We start from the raw sequence: 27,552 nt of genomic DNA on the forward strand, positions 1-27,552 counted from the left end.
GCTCCCACCCCCACACATTTTCCTTTTCTCTCTCTCCGTAGTACTACCACCTTCTAACACACTATCTAGTATATTTAGGTATTTATTGTCTCTCTCACTCTAAAATGGAAAATCCAAGGGCAGGGGAGTTTATCAATTTTGTCCACTGATGCAATCCAAGGGCTTAGCAAAATGTGTGGAACATTGTGAGTTGTCAATATATATTCGTTAAATTTAATTGAACACACACACACACACGTATACCTACACACATACATAACCATACACACTTAGACCACACAGGAAAAATCTTCAAAATATAGTGTTTAATGAAAAAGAACACTACAATATACAAACGTGAATAGTGTGCCTCTGTTTATGTTAAAGAAAAAAAAAGAGGAAAAACATACCTGATGTATAAGGATAACTGAAAAGGACATCAGAAGTTGTGTTCCCCTTTGAGGAGGAAGATGAGGAGTTAAGAATTAGAAGTGTAGAGAGTCTTGCTTCACACTCTACACCATTTTATACATTATTACTTTCTTCCTCCTTCCTTCCCTTTCTCTGCACATTATAATACAGGAGTCACGGGCCACTGATAGCTAATGAGCACTTGAAATGTTGCTAGTCTTCATGGAAATATATTGCCAGTGAAAAATACATACCAAATTTGGAAGGACTGCCCCCGAAACAGAATGGAAAACAGCTCATTAACAATTTTTACATCGACTGCATGTTGAAATGATACTATTTTGGATACAATAGTTTAATAAGATATATCACTGAAGTTATTTTCACCTGTTTCTTTGGGCTTTTAAAAATGTGGCTACAGTGAAATATAAAATCATGAAAGTGACTTGCATTTGTAGCTCATATCAGATTTCTACTAGTGCAGCTCTCCGCCCCAAAACAAATCAGATAAATAGATAAATAGATACCCCCCCCACACACACACAGACATTAACACAAATGGTAGGGAGGCTTAGAGTTAGACATAACAGACCTGGAAGAAAACCAGTTTTGTTTTTACTTAACTTTTCTGAGCCTTAGTTTCCTTTGGATCATCTACACTGCAGGATTAGAGTGGAAAATAAATGAGATCAATGGATACAATGTACGTGGTACACAAAAGTGAACCATAAAATGGTAAAGTGATGGAATTTTTTTTCCAGAGGAAATAGTTCATTAGCCTAGTATGAAGCCATAAGCCCTACCACTCAGCAGTGGGGCAATATCACTTTTCTGAATTGTCGCAGATTGTATTACCTATGAGAAAGGAAAAGAAAGTAAAGTCACCCAATAAAGACATGAATCCTTTGCAGAAAAACATAAGCAGGAGATAAATGAAGGAACAAAAAGCTGAATTTTCCATGCAGGCTGCTACCATATTTATGGATGTCGTTTCACGGTATTCAGTAGGTGCCAAATTGCTCATCAGTGAAAACCTTAATTGACAGAAGAAAAGGAAATGAGAAGCCGTGGACAGCTGCAGAGTGGGTACCAACACCATCCAAGACAGGAGGGCAGGGTCTGAACGGACCTCACCTCCAGACGGAGTCAGTTTGGGAATGTGAGGAACAGTTCTATCCAGTGTGAGGTTGAGAGGGGAGCATCAGCAGACCCTGTCGCTCTGGAAGCTAAGGAATTCCGAGAGGAGACCAGAACACCTGTTCAGTAAAGATCAAGTGCTATATTTGAAGGAAATACCTTGGTTAACATACAATTTCAAAGAGAAAAAGTGATACCAGATTTAAGGTACCCAAGGACAGCTTGTCTTTCCATTCCAGGTCAGTACAGAAGGGTTTCAACTTAGGCTGGACTATCTGTCAAACCACAGGGCATCAAGGGGAATCATACGGACCTCTTGAAAATAAAAAGCTTGTGTAATGTAGTGTAGCCTTTATTTTAGAGGACGAATTTATTTGAAAGGCTTTAGAAATGATTTTAGTGCTGCATTCAAAGAAACATTAAGAGGTCACTTAAATTTTTCAGTTACACTTTACTGCATTTTATGGAAGAAATTTCGCATTACGGTATTTGTGAATCTGTGGAAACAAGAAGGCCCCCTGGCCGTATTGCTCATGAATGTCACAGGTTTACTGAATCAAAGACTACCAGAGATGGGAAAGCTTTTCAAGAAGCTGAGGCCCACGAGACAAAGCAGCTCAGAGATCATAGTGACAGTTACCATACAATCCGGGAACCTGGCTCAGCCATTCCCAAGCACAGGCGATAGGGGAAGAGCGGCACATGAGGGCACAGAGGGACCAGGGAGAGCCTGGGGTGCCCAGTGCACGAGGGGAGACTTCTGCGTTTTATTCTGGTTGTAGTGGGATGCCGTTGGAGGGTTTTATGCAGCGGTGTCATGTTTTTAAAAGATCGTTCTGGGTGAGTTCTGGTAAAATGGTGGTCATGGGGCAGCACAAATTTGGATCTTCCCAAATCCCCACACCAGAACAGACAGAGTAACTAACATCCAAGACAAAACCCGAGCGACAATATTTATACAAAATTAGGAAAGAAGGTAGCTCAAAAACTCCAGATTCCAAGCTGGTGACAAAGCACCAGGAGACACAATAATAGCGTCTATGCAGGAGAAGCAGACACAAGCATAAAGGTCTCTGACAAAACGGAGAACAAGAAAACCCGCAAGAGCCAAGAGGTAGGCATTCACTACAAGACACTGCAGGCCAGTTTAATAACAGGGGCTGAAGCCAGCGAGGGCAAGGGGTCCATGGCAAGGCCTAAACGGTCTGGAACAGTCTAGCCCCTGTGAACTTCTGTATCCAATCCAGCCAGGGCTCCCTTCCTGGACAGAACCCCATACCGAGGAGAAACCACTGGGGGTGAAATCAAAATTGAGCAGGACAGGAACAACTGCGGTGAAGGAAAGAGAAGATCCAGATAGAGGGGAGGCATATTTTCCAAAGCTGCGCCCCGCAGTATCTCCCATTCTACATGTTCTTAATACACTATGGCCTTGACGTCCCTCCCATCAGGTAATGAGGTCTGTATCCTCTCCCCTCCCCCCACCCCGGAATCTGGGCAGAATTTTGTGACAAACGGAATCAGCAGAGTATGGCAGAAGTGACTCTAGGTGACTTCTGAGACCAGCTTCTACAATGCCGTGCCCTTCCACCTTGCCCCCCAGGGCAGCAGCCTCTTGGAGCCCAGCTGCCACACTGAGAAAGCCCAAATTCACCTACAGGGAGAGGCCATGTGTGTGTCTTCCAGCAAACAGCGGAGCCGAGATCCCAGTCAACAATGAGCTGAGGCCTCAGACAGTGGAGGACACAAGCCATCTCAGCTTGACGCCCTGGATCCCTGATCCACAGAATCCAAGAGCGTGGCAAGACGGCAATTTTTACCACTGACTTCTGGGGCGGTTTATTACTCAGAATAGTGACAGAGATGCCATAGTTTTAATCAAAATTTTTGATCTTATGGAAAAACTTATAAGGCATGTTTATTTCAAAAGTCTTTATTTTTGAAAAATTACAAAACAAATTCAATACAAGTGGAAGGATTCCTCTTTCAAAAGGGTAACTTAATGGATTGTAAATTTTCCTTTGCTTTGGATGGTAACCTCTTGTTAGCAAATGCTTCAAAACCCACGCCAGGGAGGGTTTTTTTTTTTTTCCTAAAAGAAGCAGCCAGACTCATTCTGGGTTTTTTTTTTTCCTTTTTCTCTGTTTTTAAAACTTGTTTGCAAATGGCAAAAATGGGGTCAAGCAGGATGACCACATAATTTACCATCCAAACTGGGATAATTTTTCAAAACAGCTTTATTGAGATATAATTCACAAGCCATAAGCTCTGTCCATTTAAAATTTACAATTCAATCATTATTTTTTTAGAATTAGAGTCACAGGGTTCTGCAACCATCACTACAGTCTAATTTTAGCACATTTTCACCCCTCCATACCCCCGGCCAATTTGAAAGTAAAGGGAGCACTCATAAAAAGCATGCAAAGACAGCAGGTCTAAACTTGGAACCTCAGGTCTGTCCAGGGCAAACCAGAGTGCATCATCACCAGAAGTGGAGGTGTTGGGAACACATCTGCATAACCTAATTCACAACAGTAGCCTGCTTTAAGAAATGTGGCTTTACAAGAGACAGATCATCAGAAATCGAATTCTCATTTCCTGCTGGGGTTAGGGGACGAGTATATACATTAGTGGGACCATTTCTGAAGACTGTTTGGCAGGATCGGTTAAAGCTGAACATACGCAGGCCCTATGCACGAGCAGTTCTCCTCCAAGCTGTGTGCGCAACAGAACTGACTACTTGCCATTTAACTCCCTTTACATCAACTTCAAAAACATGCACCAGTCATCTACAATGGAGCCGAGCAGGATCCTGGTTAATTTTGGACAGGACTTGGTGACTGGAAAGGGCACAGGAAGGAGATCCCGAGGCGCTGGTGATGTTCCATTTCTTGAGCCAGGTGCTGGTTACATGGGTGTTCACTTCATAAAGATTCAGCAAGCTGTGAGCTTTTAATGGGTACGCTTTTCAATATGAATGTTAGACTTTAATAAAAAGCTTACTTTAAAAATGGATAGGTTTATGTTTGCTAGCAGAATATTAAGAATCCGGATTGAGACAGGATTTCCAAGCCCATTAACCGTGAGCTATTTTAAAGTGAGTAATTAAGAGCAGTTAGTGTTCACATAGTAACAAGGTGTTAATTTTCTTTTTAACACCTTTCCCTTGAACTAGAGGCAATGAAATTCCTAGGGAAAATAGAGGTGGGGAAAAGCAAAACTTCCTTCCCTTACAAAAGGAAATGTTTAAGATGGGGAAATTAACCACCCCTTAGGAATAGTGGAGGCTTTTTACTTTGAATTTTTAAGTGCTTTTGCTAACTAGGCTAGTATTTTAGAATTGGAAGTACAATTCAAAATAATTTGATCAATTTCTTTAAGGAAAATTAAGGAAGCGAAAGTCCAGAGAACTGATAAAATTTTCCCCAAATTACGTAGCTAGTTAGTATTAAGATGAGTTCAGAACCCATGGCTCTTGACTCTTCAACCATTATTAACTATTAATAATGATAGTTACTCTTATGGCTTCCCATGCAGCAGTCTCTGTGATAACAGCATTGTTACTGATCTAACATAATTTCTGCAAGAGACAACAGGTATGAACAGTTGTCCCCGTTTTACAGAGGCGGAAGCTAGAGATGCTTAGAAAAGTTCACATACTTTGACAAGGTTGAACATCAGTTTAGTAGACAATCCAGGATTCTGATTAGTTCTCACTCTACAGTCTAAGATTTAATCAAAGGACAATATTACTTCTTTGAATTAATAATACCTTGCCATGTTTCTAAGCCGAAGGGTAAATAAGTAAGTAGATGCATTGTTTCTTTTTTTTTTAAAGATTTTATTTATTTATTTGACAGAGAGAGACAGCCAGCGAGAGAGGGAACACAAGCAGGGGGAGTGGGAGAGGAAGAAGCAGGCTCCTAGCGGAGGAGCCTGATGTGGGGTTCGATCCCAGAACACTGGGATCCGCCCTGAGCCGAAGGCAGACGCTTAATGACTGTGCCACCCAGGCGCCCCAGATGCATTGTTTCTTGATCATTATCTCATGAGGGAAAAAAGTGAGTAATTTATTTCTATGTTATAATCCAGCTATTCTCACTTATTCATATCTTAGGAAAATACAACCATCCCCTGGACCAATGCTATCTTCAGTAGCAATAACACTTCCCTCTTGGCAGCCACCTATATATGAAGTGGCTGTGCTCAGCTTTCTGGAGTTATTCAACACCCAGGGAGATAACCTTGAAACATTATCTCTTTTAATGACACATCTTTATTTCCTTAGTAATGTTCTTGACAACATACAGTAGGTAGCATTAAAGATTCATGGCCAACACATCAATTTTACAGTTTTCTTCTTAAGTATCCATGGATATATAAGATAAGGTACTCCAAGCAGAGTTCTAAGTAACTATTCATACCCTAAAGTGTGAACAAAACACTTACTTTGAGTTCAATACAAATATAAGAAAAATACGTTCAGATAAGACAGATTTGGTAAGAGATAGCTTGCTTTAACATTCGATTTTCCTCAGATTCTTTCTAAATATCTAATCTACAGTAGAACTAAGACACTTAGGAAGCATAGGCTCATTTGTTGTGCATTGCAAAGTGTATTTCCTTTCAATACATTCACACAGGAAGACTAGCAAGGTTAACAGAATGGTAGAAAAGTGTATTTTCTTTCCATATAATTGTCGTATTTTTAACCTTCTGATATACAAGAAAAGATGGAAGGAAAGAAAGGAAAGATGCACGGCAAAAGCTCCCTGATTTAAGCTAATGTTCCCTCTCATTTATTTTTTAAATTGTAAGTAGATAACTATGTAACATAAAAAATAAAATACAAGGACTGAGTAGAAATGATCATTTCATTTGACTACACCCGAAAGATGATAAACATATGGCCTACTTTCTTTCACTCCCATGACAGACATCACTAATTGATCAGCTTTGCTTTCCCACCTAGCATGATCTCATAATCTTTCTTTGTTCGACCTCACAATCTTTCTCAATGCTAACATTTACCACTTATCACGTGTAAGGCTCCGTACCAACTGCTTTATGTGCCTTATCTTCTTTCAGAGCTTCACAATGTCCCCAGTGAGGTAGGTGCCTACTATTATTCCCCTTTTAGAGACGCAGACACAGAGAATCAGATGTTAAGTCACAGTATTGGAAGGGGCTGAGCTGGCATTCAAAGCCAGGGACATTTTACTCCTGTGTCTATGCTCACAATGACGACACAATCGGAACCACATTCCACCGACTGACTGGATTTAGAGCGTAATGGATAAGCTGTTTTCCATCCAGCTTCTCTGTGCATACATTCCTTCTATCACATGGCTAACAGTAGTCACAGAAAAGAAGTGTTAATGCTTTCAAGGCGGAAAAGAAAATCTTTCCACAAAGCTACTCATTGATTTTAGCCTTGTTTTTCATTAAAGGCCACACAAAGCAAATTCATGGGTTGCACATGGTAGCATTACTGTACCTCAAATCTCGTCTCTGCTATTTTTCTGAGACGTCTCCTGTTAAGTAAGGTAAACACATTCTGTTCTTTTAGGCAGTCTGTACATGCGTTTCATGTCATTCTTCTCTGGTAGTGCTTTAGTCGCCCACATTTCTCCAAAGCAAATGGCATGTGTCTCGTGAGGTCTAACCAGCCCAGCGTAGAGGGGTTATCTCTACCTTCCGTCTTCTGGCTGTCTTTATTATCACATCTGAAGGCTGATTTTAATGCCAACTTCATATCTCTGTTGACTTATGCTGACTATTTAATATTCTACTAAGTCAGTATAGGCCTCAAATTCCAAAGAAGCAGCAGCTAGGTATAAGAAAAGGAAAGTAGAAGAAAGCTAAGTATGGATAGAAGACGAAGGTTTAGGAAATGGGACTATTTCTGATAGGTGAGGCTGCAAATCCCCATATCAGAGTAGATATCAAAGTGGGATTTCTTCATATCTAAATAGGATATGCTTAGAAGCAAAATTCAGTAAAAGCAATCCAGTCCAAAATGTTCTCTCCTACTTTGCCTGAAATCCCATCATTTAAAGGTTTATTGTGGTAAACACGCAAAACAAACAAGCAAAAAACCAAACCAAAACAAAAACTGATCTATAATCCTACGGATTATCGGAAAATCATATACCTTGTGAGTTTTAAAAAGAAAGTAATTTGGTTTAGCAAACAATCTAAGGTTTGGTATTAAGATGATAACTTTTTGACTGGGACAAAGTTGAGAGGAAGGTGAAGTAAACTGGGAACTTGGGGATGGGTGTTGCAGAGGAGAAACGAAAATCCATTCTGGAGGATGGATATGATAACCATGTTTCGCAAAATAAAAATTAGGACTCACAGATGAATAGAGGTCAGATGATTTGGAACTGGCACAGCAGCCAAACGCCTGAGACACACTGAGACTTCACTGATGGGCAGGCCTGGAAAACATCACCATGTGAGCCAGGTGGCAACCAGCAGGCAGCGGGAGGGCTGTGGATGGTTTCAGAAGCCAAGTTCACCCTCGCGGCTTTTCAGCCCAGGACCAGTTAAGGTGCTGCTTTCTTCTCCTCCAAAACCCAAGCACAGATGTCATTTATCTCTAAATCACACATGGACATGGACAGGGACCATGTTCTGTTTTTCTCAGCATTCCCCGTGCCTCACACAATGTCTAGAAATGAGAACTCAAGAAGGAATGTTGCTGGAACAGTCTCCCCACCCAATGTCCAGCCTGCAAGGTGCTGCTGCTGGAAGAAGAGGGGTGAGAACCTTAGTTGGTGGCTCTCCAGGACACACTGACTTCCAGAGGTTCTCCTGGGGCTAGGAAGAGGAGAAGCCCTCAGTCATGCTTATGCTGGCAGGGCCCCTTTTTCATGGAACCACAGGAGGAAACTGCACCAAGTCTGACAAATGAGCTTTGGTTTTGCTATCGACCTCAACAACATTGATTTAAAATAGGCCTGTAGGAGCACCAGGGTGGCTCAGGCGGTTAAGCATCTGCCTTCCACTCAGGTCATGATCCCAGGGTCCTGGGATCGAGCCCTGCATCGGGTTCTCTGCTCAGCGGGGAGTCTGCTTCTCCCCCTCCTTCCTGCTCGTGCTCTCTCTCACTATCTCTGTCTCTTTCAAATAAATAAATAAATAAATAAATAAATAAATAAATAAATAAAACGTTTAAAAAAAAAATAAACCTGCTTCTTCAAGTATTTGACTCTCTTTTAAAACCTACTAGCTAAAACTCTAAAGTCAGGGCTCCTGGGTGGCTCAGTCAGTTAGGTGTCTGATTCTTGATTTCATCTCAGGTTATGATCTCAGGGTTCTGGGATTGAGCCCTGTGCCAGGGTTCCTGCTCAGTGGGGAGTCTGCTTCTCCCTCTCCCTCTGCTCCTCTCCCCTGCTTGTGCTCTCTCTCTTTCAAATAAATAAATAAAATATTTTTAAAAATGAAGGGGAAATAACTACAGCCAGTTTGAGTTGGGTTTCTTTAACTTCTTCCTTAAAAAGTTTGGACAAGGTGGAGGTCAGTCTGTTGGAATTGGAATTTTATTGAGCAACAGCATTAACTATAAATGTCGTACCCAGCCCTAGGATGGCCCCAGTGATTCTGACCTCTTCATATTCACAATCTGCTGTAATCCCATCCTTCTGGGTTTGGGCTGACCCAGTGACCGAGTCTCTTCTAATAAACAGAAAAGCAAGAGTGATGGGTTGTTAGTTCCAAGATTAAGTTACAATGAGACTGTGGCTTTTGTCTTGCTTGTCCTTTCTCGCTCTCTCTCTCTCTCGGCTCACTTACTCTGAGGGACACCAGCTGCCATGTTTGAGCTACTTAGTGGAGAGACCCACGTGGGAAAAACTGATGTCTCCAACCAATAGTCAGCAAGGACCTGAGACCACAGCACATAAGTAAGCTTAGAGGGAGGTCCTCCCCCCACCCAGCCTCGAGATGACTACCACCCAGGTCTAAACCTGGATCACAGCCTTATGAGACACAGTGAGCCCAAGCACTGCGCTGAGCTGCACCAAGACTTCCAACTCACAGGACTGTAATACAATAAATATTTTCTGTTTTAAGCTGCTATATTTTGGGGGTAATTTGTCATGCTGCAATAGATAACTAATAGAATGGAATTAACCCCAGATAGATTAACAATAAAATACTCATCCTTTGCCTCTTTGTTATGTTTCCCATGACAACTCTCAATTTATAAAAAGTACTTTGTAGGACATTAAAAATGCACTGTCAATATTTTCAAGTGCACAGCATAATTCTCTTAAGTTGATACAATACTGTATTTGAGTGGCAAGATTCTTTAAGGGACTGACAGCTGAAATTCCATTCTAGTACAGGCTAATCCAGTCAACAAATACAATGTGCACCTGCTATGTTCCAGGCGCAGGAAGATAAATAGGACGGGGTAGCCTGTTTCAAAGAGCTCAAGTCCATTCAGGACAGTAGAAAAGCCCAGAAGATTTGGAAACAGATGAATCAAGAGGAGTACCACAACTCACTGTTTGTGTGACAATGAACAAGCCATTTAATTTTCCAGTGCTTTTTTCCCTCAACTATAAAATGGGGAATAACAATAATAACAGCTGGGGGCGCCTGGGTGGCACAGCGGTAAGTGTCTGCCTTCGGCTCAGGGCGTGATCCCGGCGTTATGGGATCGAGCCCCACATCGGGCTCCTCTACTAGGAGCCTGCTTCTTCCTCTCCCACTCCCCCTGCTTGTGTTCCCTCTCTCGCTGGCTGTCTCTCTCTGTCAAATAAATAAATAAAATCTTTAAAAAAACAACAACAACAATAATAACAGCTGATTTATCAACTTACAAGATTGCTCTAAGGGCCACAAAGTAAAATGTGTATAAAAGCATTGCAAAATTCTAAAATTAAAAAAAAGCTACAATTATTGCAATGTTTATTATCCAACTATAGTATACAGGCTGTGCTATAAAAATAGCCAAGAATGATTCATACTTAATTTGTTGTTTACTGGCATGTGACAGTCTTTTCTATTAACTATTTAAATATGTCCTTAAATTTGAAATTTGCACTCCAAAGCTTGTTCAGTCTTTATTCTTTTCAAAACCATGCAATCTAAATTATTTCTCTTCTGAACTTAAACTTCTCATAATTTCATTTCAATTTCTTTTCTGTGAGAAAATAGTTATTGTAATGGTTTAAAGAAAAACTGAATGCAAATCACAAAGAACATGAAAACTAATCGTTTTGGTCAATTAAAAACTATCGTAAGCAAAAAAATTTGTCCTATAAAAAAAGAATTTTCTTTGATGTTAAATTTAGACAATGTTTAGAGCTACCATTTAGAATCAATTAAATGTTCTCAATACCTCGTCTGCCTCTCTTCACTAACTTCCTCTGATATATTTTGTGATTTATTAGATCAACATTTTAAAGTGAAAAACACTTTTTTTATATTCAATACGCCACTATACTTCAATTCATTATTCTAATCCAAATAGCCAGTCCATTAATAAAAATGCATAGGCAAGAATAATTGATTCCATTTTAGGGAAAGATATCAACAATAAACTGCTTTGGACTGAGCAATCAATGGTTATTGAATTCTAGACCCCAAGCTCATATTTCCAGCTACACAGGTCCATGCGACTTGAGCTGCCCACTTTGCTTTTCATGAACAAGGTCAAAATCATGAACTGAAAATACTATGACACTAATAGAATACTCACCTCAGAAAAATTTTATTTAGCCTCGAGGCATCATAAACTGCCAAGTATCTTTCCAGTAGGCCTAAATATTAATATATATCAAAGTTGAAGACAGATATATCCCTTGGAATCCACTATTCTAGTTGTCTACAGTTTGGTGTGAAATAAAATTAAACATTTATTAAGCTCCAACTATGGGCTAGCTTAAGCGGACGGGAATACAAAGATGAAGTACGAAGTGGATAATTGAAAAACTCAGAGAAGCTCAAATGAGGAATGATTTTGAGCTTCCTATTTTGGACAACGTTTTAGAGGACAATGCCTTTAAAAGAGAGAAGGAAGGTGGGTCAAACTTGTTTGGGGTGGGAGATAAGGTACTGACTTCAGTTTAGGAAACACTGAAATCTGAGATGCTAGAACATCCAGATGAGAGTTCACCATATGGATCTAGCACATATTCATGAGATCTGAACTACAAAGAAGAAAGAAGCAAAGGTTTCCCAGGAAGAGTTTATAGACGGAGAAGGCAAAAAGCCAGGACTGAACTCTGGGGAATTCAAGAGTAAAAGGGGGAGAAATAGAAGATGATCAAAAGGGAGAAGAACCAGGAAGAAGATGGGTCATAGAAGCCAAGCAAGGAAAGACTCAAAAACCAAAATGATGACCAATGGTACAGAAAGATCAACAATATTAACAACATTTTAAACCACTAATCATGATGTACTGCATGTTGGCTAACTGAACATAATTTTAAAAATAAAATAAAATAACTAAAAAGAAAAGACCATTAAATCCACATCCTGGAGGTCACTGGTGATCTTAACTATATCATTTTTAGTGGAGTTGCTGGTGTGGAATCTGGAGGACCATGAGGAATTGTTCCATCAGTCTAATATTAACTGAGCACCTTTTTTGTACTTTGGGATGGGAAAGTACAGCCTGTATATATAGAATCCTTTATAAAAGATATTTGGGAGGGGATGGGGGGAGCAGAGAACTTGGAAATATTCTGTATCTTCAGTTGAGAGCGTGTTTAGGGAGGGGAAGAGCAGGTTTAGAGTTCAGAAGACAGGTACANGTACTTTGGGATGGGAAAGTACAGCCTGCACATATAGAATCCTTTATAAAAGATATTTGGGAGGGGATGGGGGGAGCAGAGAACTTGGAAGTATTCTGTATCTTCAGTTGAGAGCGTGTTTAGGGAGGGGAAGAGCAGGTTTAGAGTTCAGAAGACAGGTACAATTTGAGAATAACTGCTCAGGGAAAGGGAAAGAGAGCAACTAGGGATAAAGGCAAAGACTGATGACTAGTGTTGAAAGCCCAGCTGAGGCTGGAACTCCTCAGTTTGTAATATGGCCAATCTCCACGGCTGTATGGTCTTTTTCTTCCAGGAATGTCAGTAGCCTAGGAACAGGAGTAAAGATCACAGATGGTTTGGTGGCACTAAGGCCAAGCACTGGCAGGCATGTGAGGCGGAAGTCCAGGGAAGATAGCACTTGAGGGGTCTGGAGATTAAGCAGGGAAGTGGACGCTTCACGCTTCATGAAAGAATGAGGAGTCAGCAACATTGTGACAAGTGGAAAAGACAGGTAGGCACCGAAGGCCATGATGAGTTTAACATTTACATTTGATGGTGAGGGAGAGGTTGGAAAATGGGATTTTATGAGATTTCTAAAGAAAAAGATACAAAAATAGAGAAAACCTGCTAAAATTAAAAATTACCAAATGTCTTAACAGAGCAAGAGAACGGATTCTACATTTTGAAAAATGATACACACCATCATTTTTCTCTATACAACTTAAAATTTATACTTTGCTCTTAACGTTACATAATGCCAGGTAGTATCAGGTCACTTCTGAAGCTTGACATTACATTTCAAATCGAGAGACCCCTGTGAGATTAATAAAGTATTGCAATTTCTAATTATTTGGGAAACTTGCAACTTTAAGAAGGAAAAAAATTTAAAAATAAAAATAAAAAACAGAGATTTTCCAAGTGAAAAGAATAAATAACTAATCATCCGAGACAATTACAAAAATCCAAGTAAGACATTTTGAAAGTGAAGTTCAAACTGGGTAATATAAATGACATAACCTGCACTCAGAGTTCCTTGATCACTGCTGTCAAGAATCAGAATAATAGTCACTCTTAAAATTTACACTTTATAGTAAATAATTTCACTCTACTTGAGAAATATTCCCCATCAGCCAATTATTTTATTTGGCAGGGGGGATGTGATTCATGTGTGACTTGGTAATAGAGAACATAAATAAAACTAATTCCTATACCTTTTCCAATTCTCATGAATTCAAGGATTTATTTGGAACCTCTAAGAGAACTCTTACTTTTTATGATAGATTTATGCCCGTATTCACATTTTTGTTCATATTAGCTGCCCTGTTTTTTTACAGTTTAACTTTTAATAATTTGAGTCTGAGGTATCACAGACACAACATGCATTCACGCTCAGATATTTCGAGAGCCAGATATTCACATTCCTCCTGCTCTACTTCCATGTTGCTGAAGGACAGTGAACAAGGCTTAATCTAGATCCCCACCCCAGACTGGGTTTGTTTGTTCATCGTGGTGATAAGAAATTTTCTTCCAGTCTAAATATGCTGTGAATATACATTAGTTCCTAATTTCAAATTTAATGGGGGAAACACACATACACATGCCACAAAGTTATGCCAGGATCTAAAGCAAATTGTCCTGTTCAAAGTGCAAGTGAGTTCAAAATAACTGAATGAAGAAGATAGAGAAGAAAATTTATTTCATTACAAAAATGGTTAGTCATAATAGCAGTGGCTTTTGCTGCTTTTTCTACCTTTGGAGACATGAAATTATATCCAAGATGACTCAGGAATTCAACAATCTGTCAGCGGGGCCGAGGTTCCCATCCTGACAGCAACCTTGATTGGCAGAATGAGGGAGGAAGGCACACAGCACTGCAGTTGGGAGATACGATGCACTTATAGTTCTCAACACATAGTATGTGCTTAATGAAAATTTGTTAATAAGATCTGACAGCTCAGATAATTGTATGACACTGGGAAATTTAATTAAGCTCGTTTGGCCCCAGTTTTATGGAAAATAAGGACGATAATATCCGTCTCACAGAGTTGTGAGAATTAAACGAGCTAATGCATGTAAAGTACTTAGCACAGATCCCAGCATGCACTAAACTCAGAAGACTGCGCATTAACAAGTGTGTTGAAAAAAACAAGGTCGGTCTATACAATATTATAAAATATAAACACTTCCTTTCCACTTCTATTTCCTTTGCATTTAGATTCCCTAAAAAATCTGTTGTTAGAGCTGTGTTCTCTTATGCTACTGGGGTACCAGAAGGGAGAGGGACAGTATCAGAATAATGGATATAGCAAACTCAAGTTCTTACAGCCAAAAAGTACTATTTGCTAACCCTCCTAGTTATTTCAGATACATGAATAGTGGCTATAAAGTAATGAGGTAGGTTTCTGTGAGTGGCTCATGAGAATCAGTCTCCACAGATTCTTAAGCAAGAAACATCTATGGATGGCCCGGAGTGTGTCGAGACAGCCAGGAACTGTCCTAGGTGCTGGACTATAAAGATGCTTATGTGGACCAACAGGAGAGGCAGACACAACAGCAATCATAAAACAAGAGGGTTGGGAAGGCATCATCCATATGAAAGCACCCCAGATCTGACCCTTGGCATTGGGGTAGGGGGGAAAGCTTCACATGGAAGCAGTCTTCAAAGCAATGGGAAGGGTTTGAGGGAAGGTAAGATTAAAAATACACCAAGTTCACAGAGTTAAATACTTGTGCCAGTATTCTTAGCTGACTGTAATCCTGAGTTAGATTTTTTTTCTTTCTTTAAGTCTTGAAAAAACAATTACTGAGCAAATTACAATGTTGTTAAGGATAATAATCATATGCAAAATCAGAGAGCTGATTGGAAGATCCCAATAGTTTTTCTTAGCTGTAAGATTCCTTTAATGCCTGATCATGTTCCAAATGGTCCTAAAACAACATTACACAAAAGTTTGGGATTTTTAACAATGAAGGAGGTACTTGTCCCTATAAATCATGAAAATTTGGTACTGATAGATAAAACCAGCCATAAACCACAGTTCTCAGGTGCTGGGAATTCCCCAACTCTACATCGATAATGAAAGACCACTGTAAGTCCATAAAGTGGACATTTAGAACCAACTGCTGAACATCTGTATTTCTCACCCGAAATTTTGACAGCTGCTCCCTTAAAAGTGATCATGACTCCAGGCAGGATGACATGTACTGAGCAAGGTATTTTCGAAGTATAAGTTTGTGTTTATGCCTTGAAAGCTCTTGCAGAAATGAATTTTTCCATGTGCCGATCACAGTTTACAAATACAAGTGTTAACCCAACTGTAATTGTTCATAAAACTCTCCACTGCAGCTATTTTGTTAACCTACATCCAATTTTTACAATCAACAAGATGGCCACTGCTGGCTTCACATTCAATACTGGTTACATTTGACATGTGCCTAGTTTTATCTCAGTAATGGGGCTTCACAAATCAAATGTTATTTTCCGCACCTGCAAATTCATGAATCACATACCAACACCAGCAGAAGGGCAACATGAAAACTAAAACCAACTCGGCAGTAATCAAAAGCACCTGTTTTCACAAAACGCAAACCACTGCACTGAAATTAGGCATACATTTTAAAAGTTTATTAGTTAGATGAATCTCCTGAAAAGGAATCCAGACATTCATCAGAAAGCAGATTGATTTTTAATCTCACATTGAATTTATTTCTAAATATAAAAAAATAATACTCCGAATCATATTTAACAAACAGTAACTGTTCTAGAAAATAGCTTGACATCCCAACAAGCAATGTGAAGTTTCCCTGGTTATCTATTACTACTAAAATAATAAACAACAGAAATGTAAGGGGTCCAATTATCCATAAAGCACAGAGAATGGTGATGCTGTGGACTGTAACCTGAAAGACCATGTACAACTTTGTTCACTCTCTGGAAAAGAATTTCTTTGACATATAATCTTTCCCCCAAAATACACAAGCCTCTATAAGACTTTGACAGTCTCTACAATGTCGTGATTTCGAAGTATATTTTCGTCCTACAGAAAATGAACAAAAAAACCCCACAAAACAATCATACATTTTAGTATCCTCTGATTACACTGCAAGCACATTTTTAGCTTAAAAGCTATGCTCAATGGATATTTAGAATCCAAGTGTAAAGAAGACCAGGACACACTGTACTAATCCACAGGTAAAATAAAACGTTTTCTCATTCCTCCAAAATACCACTGCCTTTCAAGCAACCCGTGGAAGTATTTGACTAAGAGGAGAGACCTATATATGAATGGCACCTATATATGAACTTCATCTCTCTTTTTTTTTTAAAGATTTTATTTATTTATGTGACAGAGATAGAGACAGTCAGCGAGAGAGGGAACACAAGCAGGGGGAATGGGAGAGGAAGAAGCAGGCTTCCAATGAAGGAGCCTGATGTGGGGCTCGATCCCAGAACACCAGGATCACGCCCTGAGCTGAAGGCAGACATTTAATGACTGAGCCACCCAGGAGCCCCTCTATCTTTTTCAGCAAAATAAAAGTTTTCTCCAATAACTATGCCTCGTTTGGCCACAGCCACATTTTACCTGTTAGCGAAATACTGCAAAGACCTGGATGGTCAGGTCTGGCTTGAAATCTGTATTTTCCTAAAAAGAAACGCATTTGCAATTCCAAATAACTGATTTTGCAAATGAACTTTCAGGGAACAGCCCATTCAGAAGATGTCAATACACGTATTATATTAAAAAGAATAAGTACATTTCTAACTCCAGAGGGTTTTATGCCCTAGCCTTCTATATGAACCGCCACACAGTGGCTCTGTCTATTCAGTCAGGGTCAGCTCAAACATCTAACATCAGTTTTCAACGAAGGATCACTTTAGCTAAAACACTCACCCCTCTCACCACCTGCAATACTTTCTTTTGTAACTTTGATCTGTTCTCCTTCATTGCACTTCGCACTGTTTTTCATTTTCTATTTCCCTGTTAGATCCCTGGTTGCAATGAGGCAAAGATCATCTGTGTCTTCTACCCACTCTATCTCCAGCATCTAGAATTATCCCTGACATGTGATGGGTACCATCAAGTATTTACTGAAAGAATACAAACTGTGAAATGCTTACTCTAAATTGAGTCTTCCTAAACCTGACAGGGTACAAAAATAAAGAATATTTGAGCATCGTATTTTATATTTTAAATATTACTAATTATGAATAATTTACTTAGCCATAACCTCTAAATATTTTGGTGTCGGTTCAGTTTCTAGAACAGAGATCTTCGGAGGTTGAGAATATTAACTGAAATTCAACTCAATTTCTACATATTATAGGCTTAATTGCTAATATTTAATTTAAATCCACACATTCAAAAAACTCAGTTCTATGGTTCAATGTTTCAGGAAAGTTTTTGGCTCTAAACTTATGTGATAGTTGACATACTGGGGTACAACTCCAATACTTCAAATAAAAAAGCATATAAATCAATTCTATTATACATTCTAAAATACCACTGGGAATAGTTCTCTCTGGCATCATGGTGGATCATTCTGTATTCCACTTTTTATTTGACTTTTTTTTTTCCTGAGTGGGTACTTAAATACTTCTTGACTGAGCTAATGCATAGACTTCTCAGAGTGGAGAAAAAACCTGATTGCCCATTTGGGAGCTGTTAAACAATAACAAAACTCTACACATATTCATTTTGAGCACCTATCCTTCTATATTAAAAAAAAATTTAATGATGTTTAAAAGTAAGACTGAGGAGTTATGCAAGCATCATCAGTCTACTTTTCATAACATTATCATCATCCCATAAAGAAATTTTATGCCTATTTGCATCAGAACACGGCTGTAGAGTCTAGCTTTTTTCATTTAGCGTATTTTTGAAGTTCTTTCATGTTGTGGCATGTACTAGTCTCCTATCTTCCTAAACTGATTTTGAAGTAACGTTATCTGAATGTACACTAATAAAAATCCACCTTTTGAATCCTAACAGTTATTTTGAGTTTCATTTCCCTTTGCATGATCACCTTTCATTTAATCTTTTATATCATCATTAGAAGAAGTTAATCAAATGCGCAAGCCATGCAGTACTCATTACAAATTCCCTAAGGTATCTTCTATCTGTTGAAACTCTCTGACATCATCAGAACTCTATGTTTAATCAGTTTTCCCGGTTTGGCCCCAAGAATAGTCGGCATAAAGTTGAGTCAAAAGACCCCTCTTTCCTAGTCCCCTGATTCACCCATCAAATCTACATACACATCTTCCAAGTCTCTTGAGCCCTATTCCCTCTCCATAACCCCAACTTCCACATTTCAGACTACCTCTTAAGAATTCTCTTTGGACATCTTCTTGGCAACTCAAACTCAGTATGTGGAATATATTCCTTCTGTTCAGACCGAAGTTTTCCCACAACTGCTATATCTGCCCTTTTATTTATGTCTCGCCCTCTAATCCCTTTTATACACTAATACCACACTAATCTTCCTGAAGTACAGCTCTTTCCTGGTTGTACCTCTACCAAAAAATCCACAGTATTGCCCCAGTGCCTACACAATGAATTTAAGCTTCTTAGCCTGCCATTCATAACTATCCAACATGCTTTACTTAATATCTTTATGAATAAGGTTTTCTTCCACTAACATTTACTAAGTACTCACTATGCGTCAAGCACTAAGTGCTGTATTATGTCATTTAATTCACAATAACCCTAAGTGGTGGGTAGTTATTGACTCAATTTCACAGATGAGGAAACTCAGGCGCAGACAGATTTACTTGTCAAGGTCACATATCTATTAAGAGAGAGAGCCAGGATACCAACTTAGGTATTCTCATTCAGGTCCCACACCCTTAACCAGCAGGATACAGCTGTCTCTATAGAAACTGAGATCACCTTACAGTAAAGAAAAGGTGTTATTTTGGGGCACCTGGGTGGCTCAGTCATTAAGCGTCTGCCTTCGGCTCAGGTCATGATCCCAGTGTTCTGGGATTGAGCCCCGCATCAGGCTCCTTGCTCGGCAGGAGGCCTGTTTCTTCCTCTCCCACTCTCCCTACTTGTGTTCCCTCTCTCGCTGTCTCTCTCTCTCTGTCAAATAAATAAATAAAATCTTAAAAAGAAAAAAAAGGGTGTTATTTTGGATCTCACAAATAACTATATAAGTGCCGTGTGTGTGTGCACACACACATGTGCACACACACACACACACACACACACATGCACATACCTGTAATTTTGGGGGAGTCTCACTGTCCTGTACTTGATATTCTAAAGCACTTTGTTTCAGGGCACATGGTGGTATGAAAAAATTGTCTTGTATGTAACAAATCTCTTAAACTGCTGTAGATACTGGTGGAAGAACTCTGGTGAGATGTGGATGGGGAAGTTGTGTGAATCTCTAAAACAAGATTAAATTCTGAATTGAAAGCGAGGGCACAAAGTGTTAAATACACAGCAGTTATACTGCTAAGAAATCTGCTCAAATTTGCCCACAGGCTCTTTCCTTCCTCTACCTGCTTTGGCTGTGCCCTGCATGAGAGATACAGCTCTACCGACTAGACTTGTCATTGATTCTCTCTATCTGGGTCTTTAGCACTAGGCATCGGTGTGTAATGCCTTCATTTTATAAATAAGAAACTAAAGAAGCATAGAGTTCCAAATGACTCATCTAAAGTCACATAGCTCCTCAGTCCCATTAAGAAAATTACATTTTTGGAGGGTAGGAACTTTAATTAAAAAATCTAGTTTCCATCTCTGGCACTTCTTAGTATCAAATAAAAATAACCAAATAACCATATTTTCCAACCTGGTTCTGGTCCTTTCTAGCTATGTAAGCTTTGATTTGGGCAACCTTAGAGACATCAAGGACTAGGATCAGCAACCACAGAACTGAGGGGTCTCTTGATCTTTCCATCCCCATCTCCTTTGCATGTTGACTTGATTCTCTCCTATTCCTGACTGTTTTTTATTATGTGGTAGAGGGCATCATCTTGAATTTTGCAAACTCAAAACTCAAAGAGGAGTACTGATTGGCCCAGTTGGTTTTTATGTCCACTGTCACACCAATCACCATAGCCAAGGAAATGGTATAATATGTCAGCTTTGATCAATCAATAATGACTGAATTAGAGTGGAACAAGGGTATATTAAATATGAGGATCATTCTTCCCAGGGAAAAAGAAGAGTTTCGGGGCATACAAATAATGTCCACAACATCACGCAAAAAGAAAACACTAGAATGTGTTTTTCATTAAATACAAGGCAGGTTTGGTGACATTTTAGAAATAAACACACACACCAAAAAAAAAAAAAAGAAAGAAAGAAAAAAAAGAAGGAAAGAAAAGAAAGCTTACCACATGGATGTGAGCCCAATACAGAGTTCTTCTGGATTTGTATAGTTAAAACAAAAATAGCATTGAAGGAATTACTCACCTCCACATACCATATGTTACATCGATGAAAAACTAATATGAATAGAGAAGAGGCATGAAATCTTATTGCACATCAAATCTAATAGAATCTATTTTGTTTGGGTCAAGATAAAATTTTAACCATATATTGCATTTGTTGGAATATGCAAACAACTTACCATATAATTCAGAATTTGTTTAAAAGGGACATAAGTTTATTCAGTGACTTGCCTTATTTGGAAGTGAATGTGTTCATACCAGAATGCTTTAAACAAAGGTGGAGATCCACACAGTAGAGATGCTGAGAAAGGACTTCCTGGATTGAATAGTAGGCTTCCCTAACTGAACTCCAAGATTCCTCTAATATTTCCGATAAAGTTATGCATTTGAAGTCTCCCAAAGGAATAATTATGAATAATAGTGACTGTATTTGCAAACCACAGAGCAAAAGGGAGGTGACACAGTATCTGCTTTCTTTGGTTTTTGAATCACTGACAATCACTGTCATTAACATCATCTATAAATACAGCAGCATGTTAATACTGTATTAGGAGTTAGTTTTTGTTAAGGAGTTTAGTTTAAGATAAGGTGACCCATTGCTCAAAAGAATAAATCTACCTATGCGGGAAATTAACACTTCTAATTCATATGCAGATGAATCCCAGCCCTTAAATATCAGGGGAAGAGTCACCAGAGAACTAAAAGATGAATGTGGAATGACGGATGGAGGACTAGACCCCATCAGGAGGTCTGCCTCCTAGTTCCACTTCTGAAGGATTACTGGGGCTTGCATATTTATGCAACATGTTTGCACCCTAGTTTATTCATCTAAAAAAACACTCGAGGTGGACAAAGTGCATTCTAAAGTCCCTTCAACTTTATTTATTCCTTTAAATTATTCCATGTGGGAAACAATACAGCTTGAGATAATAAAGCTGATGACACAGAATACCCCAGACAAATGGAACACGGTAGCCAATCAATTTTCAACGGAACGACTATACTAGAGATGGAAAGCAATTCTTAGGAAAGAAAAATAAGCAACAGAGTCATAAAAAAAGCAAGTTTGCCCTGTTTCTATATAATCCATGTTTCTCCCAATTCAATGGGGATTTCTTGAGTCAAACTAAGTACAGCTAAGGTTTGAATCATCCAGTATCTCATATCCAAGACCTGTCAGTTTGATGATCACTGTTTTTAACATAAAATAAATGGCTTTTATGCTTTTAAACCTTGGAAAAGTAAGGATAACTACTGCATTCTCTCCTCTCCCTTCCCCTTTCCTTTCTCCAGCTCCTCTCTCCTCCCTTCCCCCAGATCCCCTTCCTGAGGAAGGCAACTTTCCCTTTGATTATGTGCTCAGTTTTTAAACGAATTACAGCAGGGATCAGCTATCTTTCCAAAGTACCTATAAAAGTTATTACTCTATCCTTTTGGCACACTTATCAAAAAAAAAAAAAAAAGAATCCTAATTAGATGTCAATTCCAGGAAGTAGAGAGGATGTGGTTACTGAACTTACCAAAAAAAAAACAAAAACAAAAACAAAAAACAAAACAAAAAAACAAAAACAAAAACAAAAACAAAAACAAAAAAAACCCACACTAACCAAAGGAACTAGTGAGAAAAAATTATTTGTACTAATGACCCAAACCAATTCCTAAAAATTCTCACTCTACAAACACGCACTACCAGTATTGTTTCATCTCCAAGAAGAACAAGGCAGGGCATTTTTCAATGAAATTAAAAAATAAAAAGTAAGCACTCCTCTTGAAATACAGTTTGAACATCTAGGCACTGGAAAGCCTGAATTCCCTAACTAGGGATTTTAGATGCACATATTGCTTAATAAAATAACTTAGCTAACAATGTTTTTATATACCCACATCACAATTTTTGCTCAATGTCTATTAGAATAGATATAAAATAAAATAAAATAATTTGTAAATACAAACGACCTTTTCTCAAAAGGTCTAAATCATATTCTTGTTCCCCCCTTTCTCGAGCTTCTCTGAACTGACTTCAGTAGGAAAGGTGAGTAGACCACTAATGACTGCCCTGAGCAGCTTTCCCACATAGGTCTTCTCCTGCCTCGGTGAGTCAGGATGAAAACCTTGGTTACCATGGAGCTCCTTATCTAATTCAATGCCATTACCCCTGTGCAAAAGGTGCTAGGGCCAGAAGGGAAACTGACTCACATAACTTTCATATGTATAAGAGAGAAACAAATTCTTCCTTCTCAAGTAATTCAGTAACCCTCCCCTTCCCTGCACAGTTCATGGCAGGTCAGGATTTCCATCATGGATATGAACCGTGCTAAGAGCATGCTTATAAAATGTACATTATCTCTTTTATAATTTGAATATTATCTGGTGTGGTTAAATAAAAATATAGGTTATGATAGGGCCAAAGGGTTTATTTTTTGTGTGACAGATTAATCTAAATATGATATGCCAGAGCATTTAAAAGGGCATTGCTATAATAGTATTTAGCGAAAAACAAATAAAAGCACCAAACACAATAAAAGTGAATTTCAGGACCCTTTTCTAGCTTTTTATTACATTCAGGTTTATGAATCAGTTTTGGGATCAATGCAAGTTTTTCTTAAGGAAAAAATACCAAATGAGTCATCTATGTGAGATTTTTCAGAGCAAATGGTGCTTCTTGGCAGATAAGATAAAATAAAAAATGAAGTCTAAGGTTTACCAATATGTTCAGAATTTCATAGGTATAAACATTCTCCAAAACTGCTTAATATTCAATGATAGATTATTGTCTTAAAGGAATAGGAATCTCTCTACTGACAATTCCTGCCAGAAAAATAAGTCCCTCTGGACACCCAGGTGAATTTTTTCATTGAAATCCCAGTTAAAATCCTTCAGCCAATACCTTTATGTAAATTGTTTCAGAACCAAGTCTAAAATCATATAGCTCTTGAACTTGAAAACTCTTAAGATATAAAGCCACCAGTTGTCACATTTTAGGAAACAAAAACCCACAAAAGTTTGGTGATTTGCCCAAAGCATCTGTCTAGATTATTTAAACTCTAATTCCAGAATTCCAAAAAGATAGATGAGTAATGAAATCAGAATTTAAAAACTCAAATACAGTCATCCCATGTACAGTGATACACATCAAGTCCATATAAAATCAGGGAAGATATAAAATGAGTCTGTTACCGTTGCCATCACTGCTAAAACTCAGTTTTGAGAGAGTTACAGAAAAACCATCCATTTTAAGAATAACTTCTCTTCTGTAGCATCAGACCCCACTGACATTTTAATTCGGGCTTTGACATTTCAAGAGATTATAAACTGTGTTATATTCAAGATGAAGGAAAGGATGGAGAGATTCTAATCAGAACCCACAATAGAAGAGACATTATTTAGGATAAAGTTAAGTATCAGTGAGCACTTGAGAATGTACTAAAGGAAAAGCAGACTTATTGGAGAGTGTTCTAGGAAGGTTTCCCCAGCTCAGTCTTCCACTATTTTATGTCTAGAGTCCTGGTGTTAATCCGAACCACTAGATAAACTGACAAGGCAGAGAATTAAGTTTATTTCAAGAGGAAAAAAAAAGAAAACTACAGGGAGAAAAATAAGAATGACACTTTTGGTTTATCAACAGCACCATTAGCTAAGATGTGAATGTCCTCAGTAAATTCCACCAAGTTTTGAGCCTTAATGTAAATAGTTTTTCTAAGCCATCTAGGGAAACATAGGGCATGCACTTCCAAATTATGCTAAAGACTAATTAAAATAGATACGCTGTAGATGTAATTGAATTCAACCATATTACCCATTTAAGAGGATTAGTTTTAAGGATCAGTCTTACCCTTTAATACATTTCTACAGCTGTAATATATAAGTGGATGTCTTCCCTACCCAGTACTAATAGACCTCTGAAACTGAAGCCAAAAGAGGCACTGAGAGGTCATTATAATATATGACATGTCTTCTTTAAAAGCCCTGGCTCTTTGACATTTGATGAAATGTCAAATCCCAAGTGCCTGAGTCCATTGAGACACATCCTGATTATTATGTAGCAGTTGGAAGCTGGCGGACTCAACATGCATCTAACTTCACAAAGTTAAATATTACATAATGGAGGTTTTCAGATCAAGCACGGGGAGAACATGTTGGTTATGTATCTGAAGCAAATGACTTTTGATGTTTAGCATCTTATCCTTAGTATGACCCTCACAAATCAGATCAGTTAAGACATGATTCTCTATAAGTTACTGCACTTGATGTATAAAGACTAATGCCTTAGTCTAATATATCATTCTCCTAACTCTGATTTGAGGATATTTCTTAGATATCTTCATAAATACTTCTCCTTACAAGCATATTTTGTGAACTTATAAAGTATTTATTTTGCTTTAAATTCATACCAAAACTAGGAGAATGCAGGCATTTGAGAGAGATTACTTGATTCTATCTGTACCAGCACATCCCAGTACAAACCCAAGGTGTGAATTTGACTCAACATATATTGGTTGTAATTTGTACAATGCACACCGATGTAATTAAAAGTTTCTAAGCTTTTTTTATTCAGTTTCCAAGTTTTCAGAATTATGCATGCAAGCACATAGTATTTTTTTTTATCTAACATGAACATTAGTTAAATTTTTAAGTATATAATGGAAATTAAGTTTAGGAAACATATATTGTCACTACATTCGAACAGACTGTTAATGTAAAAGCATTATAAAAGAAAAACATCTCAGAGATTACTCTGTAAAAGCAACATAGCCATACATTCAAGTCAAAGAACTATATTTTTTCATTATTATGTTATTGCCACCACATGACTTTTCAACCCTCAACTTTCATCAATCACAACAGAATTTTTGGCATTAAAGCTAATTCTCATGGATCTCAATATCACAGAAATAGAATCCAAATTATTTATTAGTCAACACTCACAGGTTGTAAATGGGATATATTCATGATTAGACATCAAAAGGCCAGAAAGAATTAGAATTGGAATACGAGTTTATAAAGATCCTTATTCAAGAAGATAAAAAAAAATAACTTTTAATTTTGTAAATATAGAGTATATGTAACCGTCAGTTTCCCACATTTAGGGCACTTCATAAACACAGTGATCTCTGCATGTAGCTGCTTTCTCTCTGTACCCGTAGGCATTTCTGGGCATTATGAATCTATTGGGACGTGTCTAAATCTCACCAGGAATTTAAAGCACTGATAAGTACGAGAATGATTCGAGTTCTCTGCTGTTTATCTGCTAATTTACAAATGTCTTAATATGGATATATTATTTTCTTCTACAGGTATCACTGCTTCCAACTGACAGCAAATAAGTGTTCCCTTAATTTAATAATAAAATGATGAACACGCATCAGAGAAAATCATTTGAATTTCCTTCTACAAACACCACCTCAGATTAATCACAGATAACTATCTAAAAGTCTGTATCAGGAACATTAATCACCAACAGCAACTTGAACATTTTGTTCCAAATAAGCTAGTCCTCTCTCTATTCAGAATGAAACAAAACAAAACAAAACGGTTATTTAAAAACGACTACAACAGCACATATTCTAACCACCACATTGTCTTGCAAGATACTTTTTTGGATGGTTCCTTAAAATGATAACATAATTAATTGCACTTAAAATATTTACCAGGCATAGAACTGGACTGGTTATACTGGCTAGATGCTATCTGATAAATGTTCTTGCAACAAATCAAGCAAAATGTAGCACTTCAGTACTTACAGACTGCTCACAGAGAACACCATCTGGGAAACCTTTTGCATTTAAGATTAAAGCTCCATACAAGGTTTATTGTTAGCCCAGCACGCGAGAAGGAACAGGAGGGTGGAGGGAAGAAGTGCTTACTTCGAAAATGCTCTGAAGCGTAATAATAGACATCCTCATAGCCCTCGTGGTAATCCTCTTCTGGTCGGTACTTTTTTCCCTTTCTTCTCCTAGATCTTCTTATCTGCTTGACAAAACCCAGGAAGCGGTCCATCTCTCACTCACTGTGCAGCCTGGTTCAGCCAGCACCAGAGCGGAGCAACAGCCCAGTGGCTTGGGGGGCTGGTGGAGCATGAATGCTCAATACCAAACCTGGGGCTGGGAACGCGCTACCCTTCCATCTGCCGCTATGCTACCATCAACGCCCAGACTTCAGCCATGGGAGGGGGAAAAAAAGCAACGATATGGGTTTACCTTAACAAGATTTCTTATTTGCTCACAAAACTGTCAAATGTGCAATTAAAAAAAATAAAACCAAGGAAGAGTGAGAGAAAGTGAAATAATGAAGGACTAGGAGAAAAAAAATAAACAGCAAAGCTTTGGACTTGAAACAGCTTCAAAACGAAACAACAAAGTTCGACAAGAGATTCGGCGGAAGCGAGAGGAGTCCCGGCACTAGAATTTCACTATCCAGCATCTCCCTCGTCAGCGGCGGGGGTGTAGGAGATGAGAGGGGCGGGGAAACGCGTTAGTCAACGGACTGAACCAAAGCTGGAGACTGAACCGGCTTCTTCTTACCTGCTAATGCCACCCCCTAATGCTAGCACCCTTTACCGCAAAGGCACAAGCTTGGGAAACTTCTCAGAATGCTATTGTTTTGCAATGGGCAGATTCATTAACCCTTTGTGCTCTCGTGCATATCATATTAATGAGCCCTAAAGTGGTTTCATCCATATGCACTGCCTCTTGCTGACAAAAGTGTGCTCTGTGTTAATTGGAGCAGCAGGGAGAAGGCTCAGCAGCTGCTTTCAAATGACACATTTACCCACTGGGCATTAATGTATTCCAATCACTGTTTGATCTAAATATTAAAATGCACTTCACAGAGAGCCTTCTCATAGGCTTA

At 38.5% G+C, this 27,552-nt stretch overlaps 1 protein-coding gene across 1 annotated transcript in view; it reads right to left on the minus strand.

The window, feature by feature from the left end:
• Positions 1-27,129, minus strand: part of GRIP1 (glutamate receptor interacting protein 1) — a 378,833-nt gene extending 351,704 nt beyond the window's left edge. The window contains 1 exon segment of the mRNA XM_034643413.1: positions 26,568-27,129. Coding sequence (XP_034499304.1) covers positions 26,568-26,700 — 133 coding nt within the window. The 5' untranslated portion in view covers positions 26,701-27,129.
• Between the last annotated feature and the right edge of the window lie 423 nt (positions 27,130-27,552).

This window comes from Ailuropoda melanoleuca, chromosome 15 (genome assembly GCF_002007445.2).
Source record: "Ailuropoda melanoleuca isolate Jingjing chromosome 15, ASM200744v2, whole genome shotgun sequence".
Classification (NCBI taxonomy): Eukaryota; Metazoa; Chordata; class Mammalia; order Carnivora; family Ursidae; genus Ailuropoda; species Ailuropoda melanoleuca.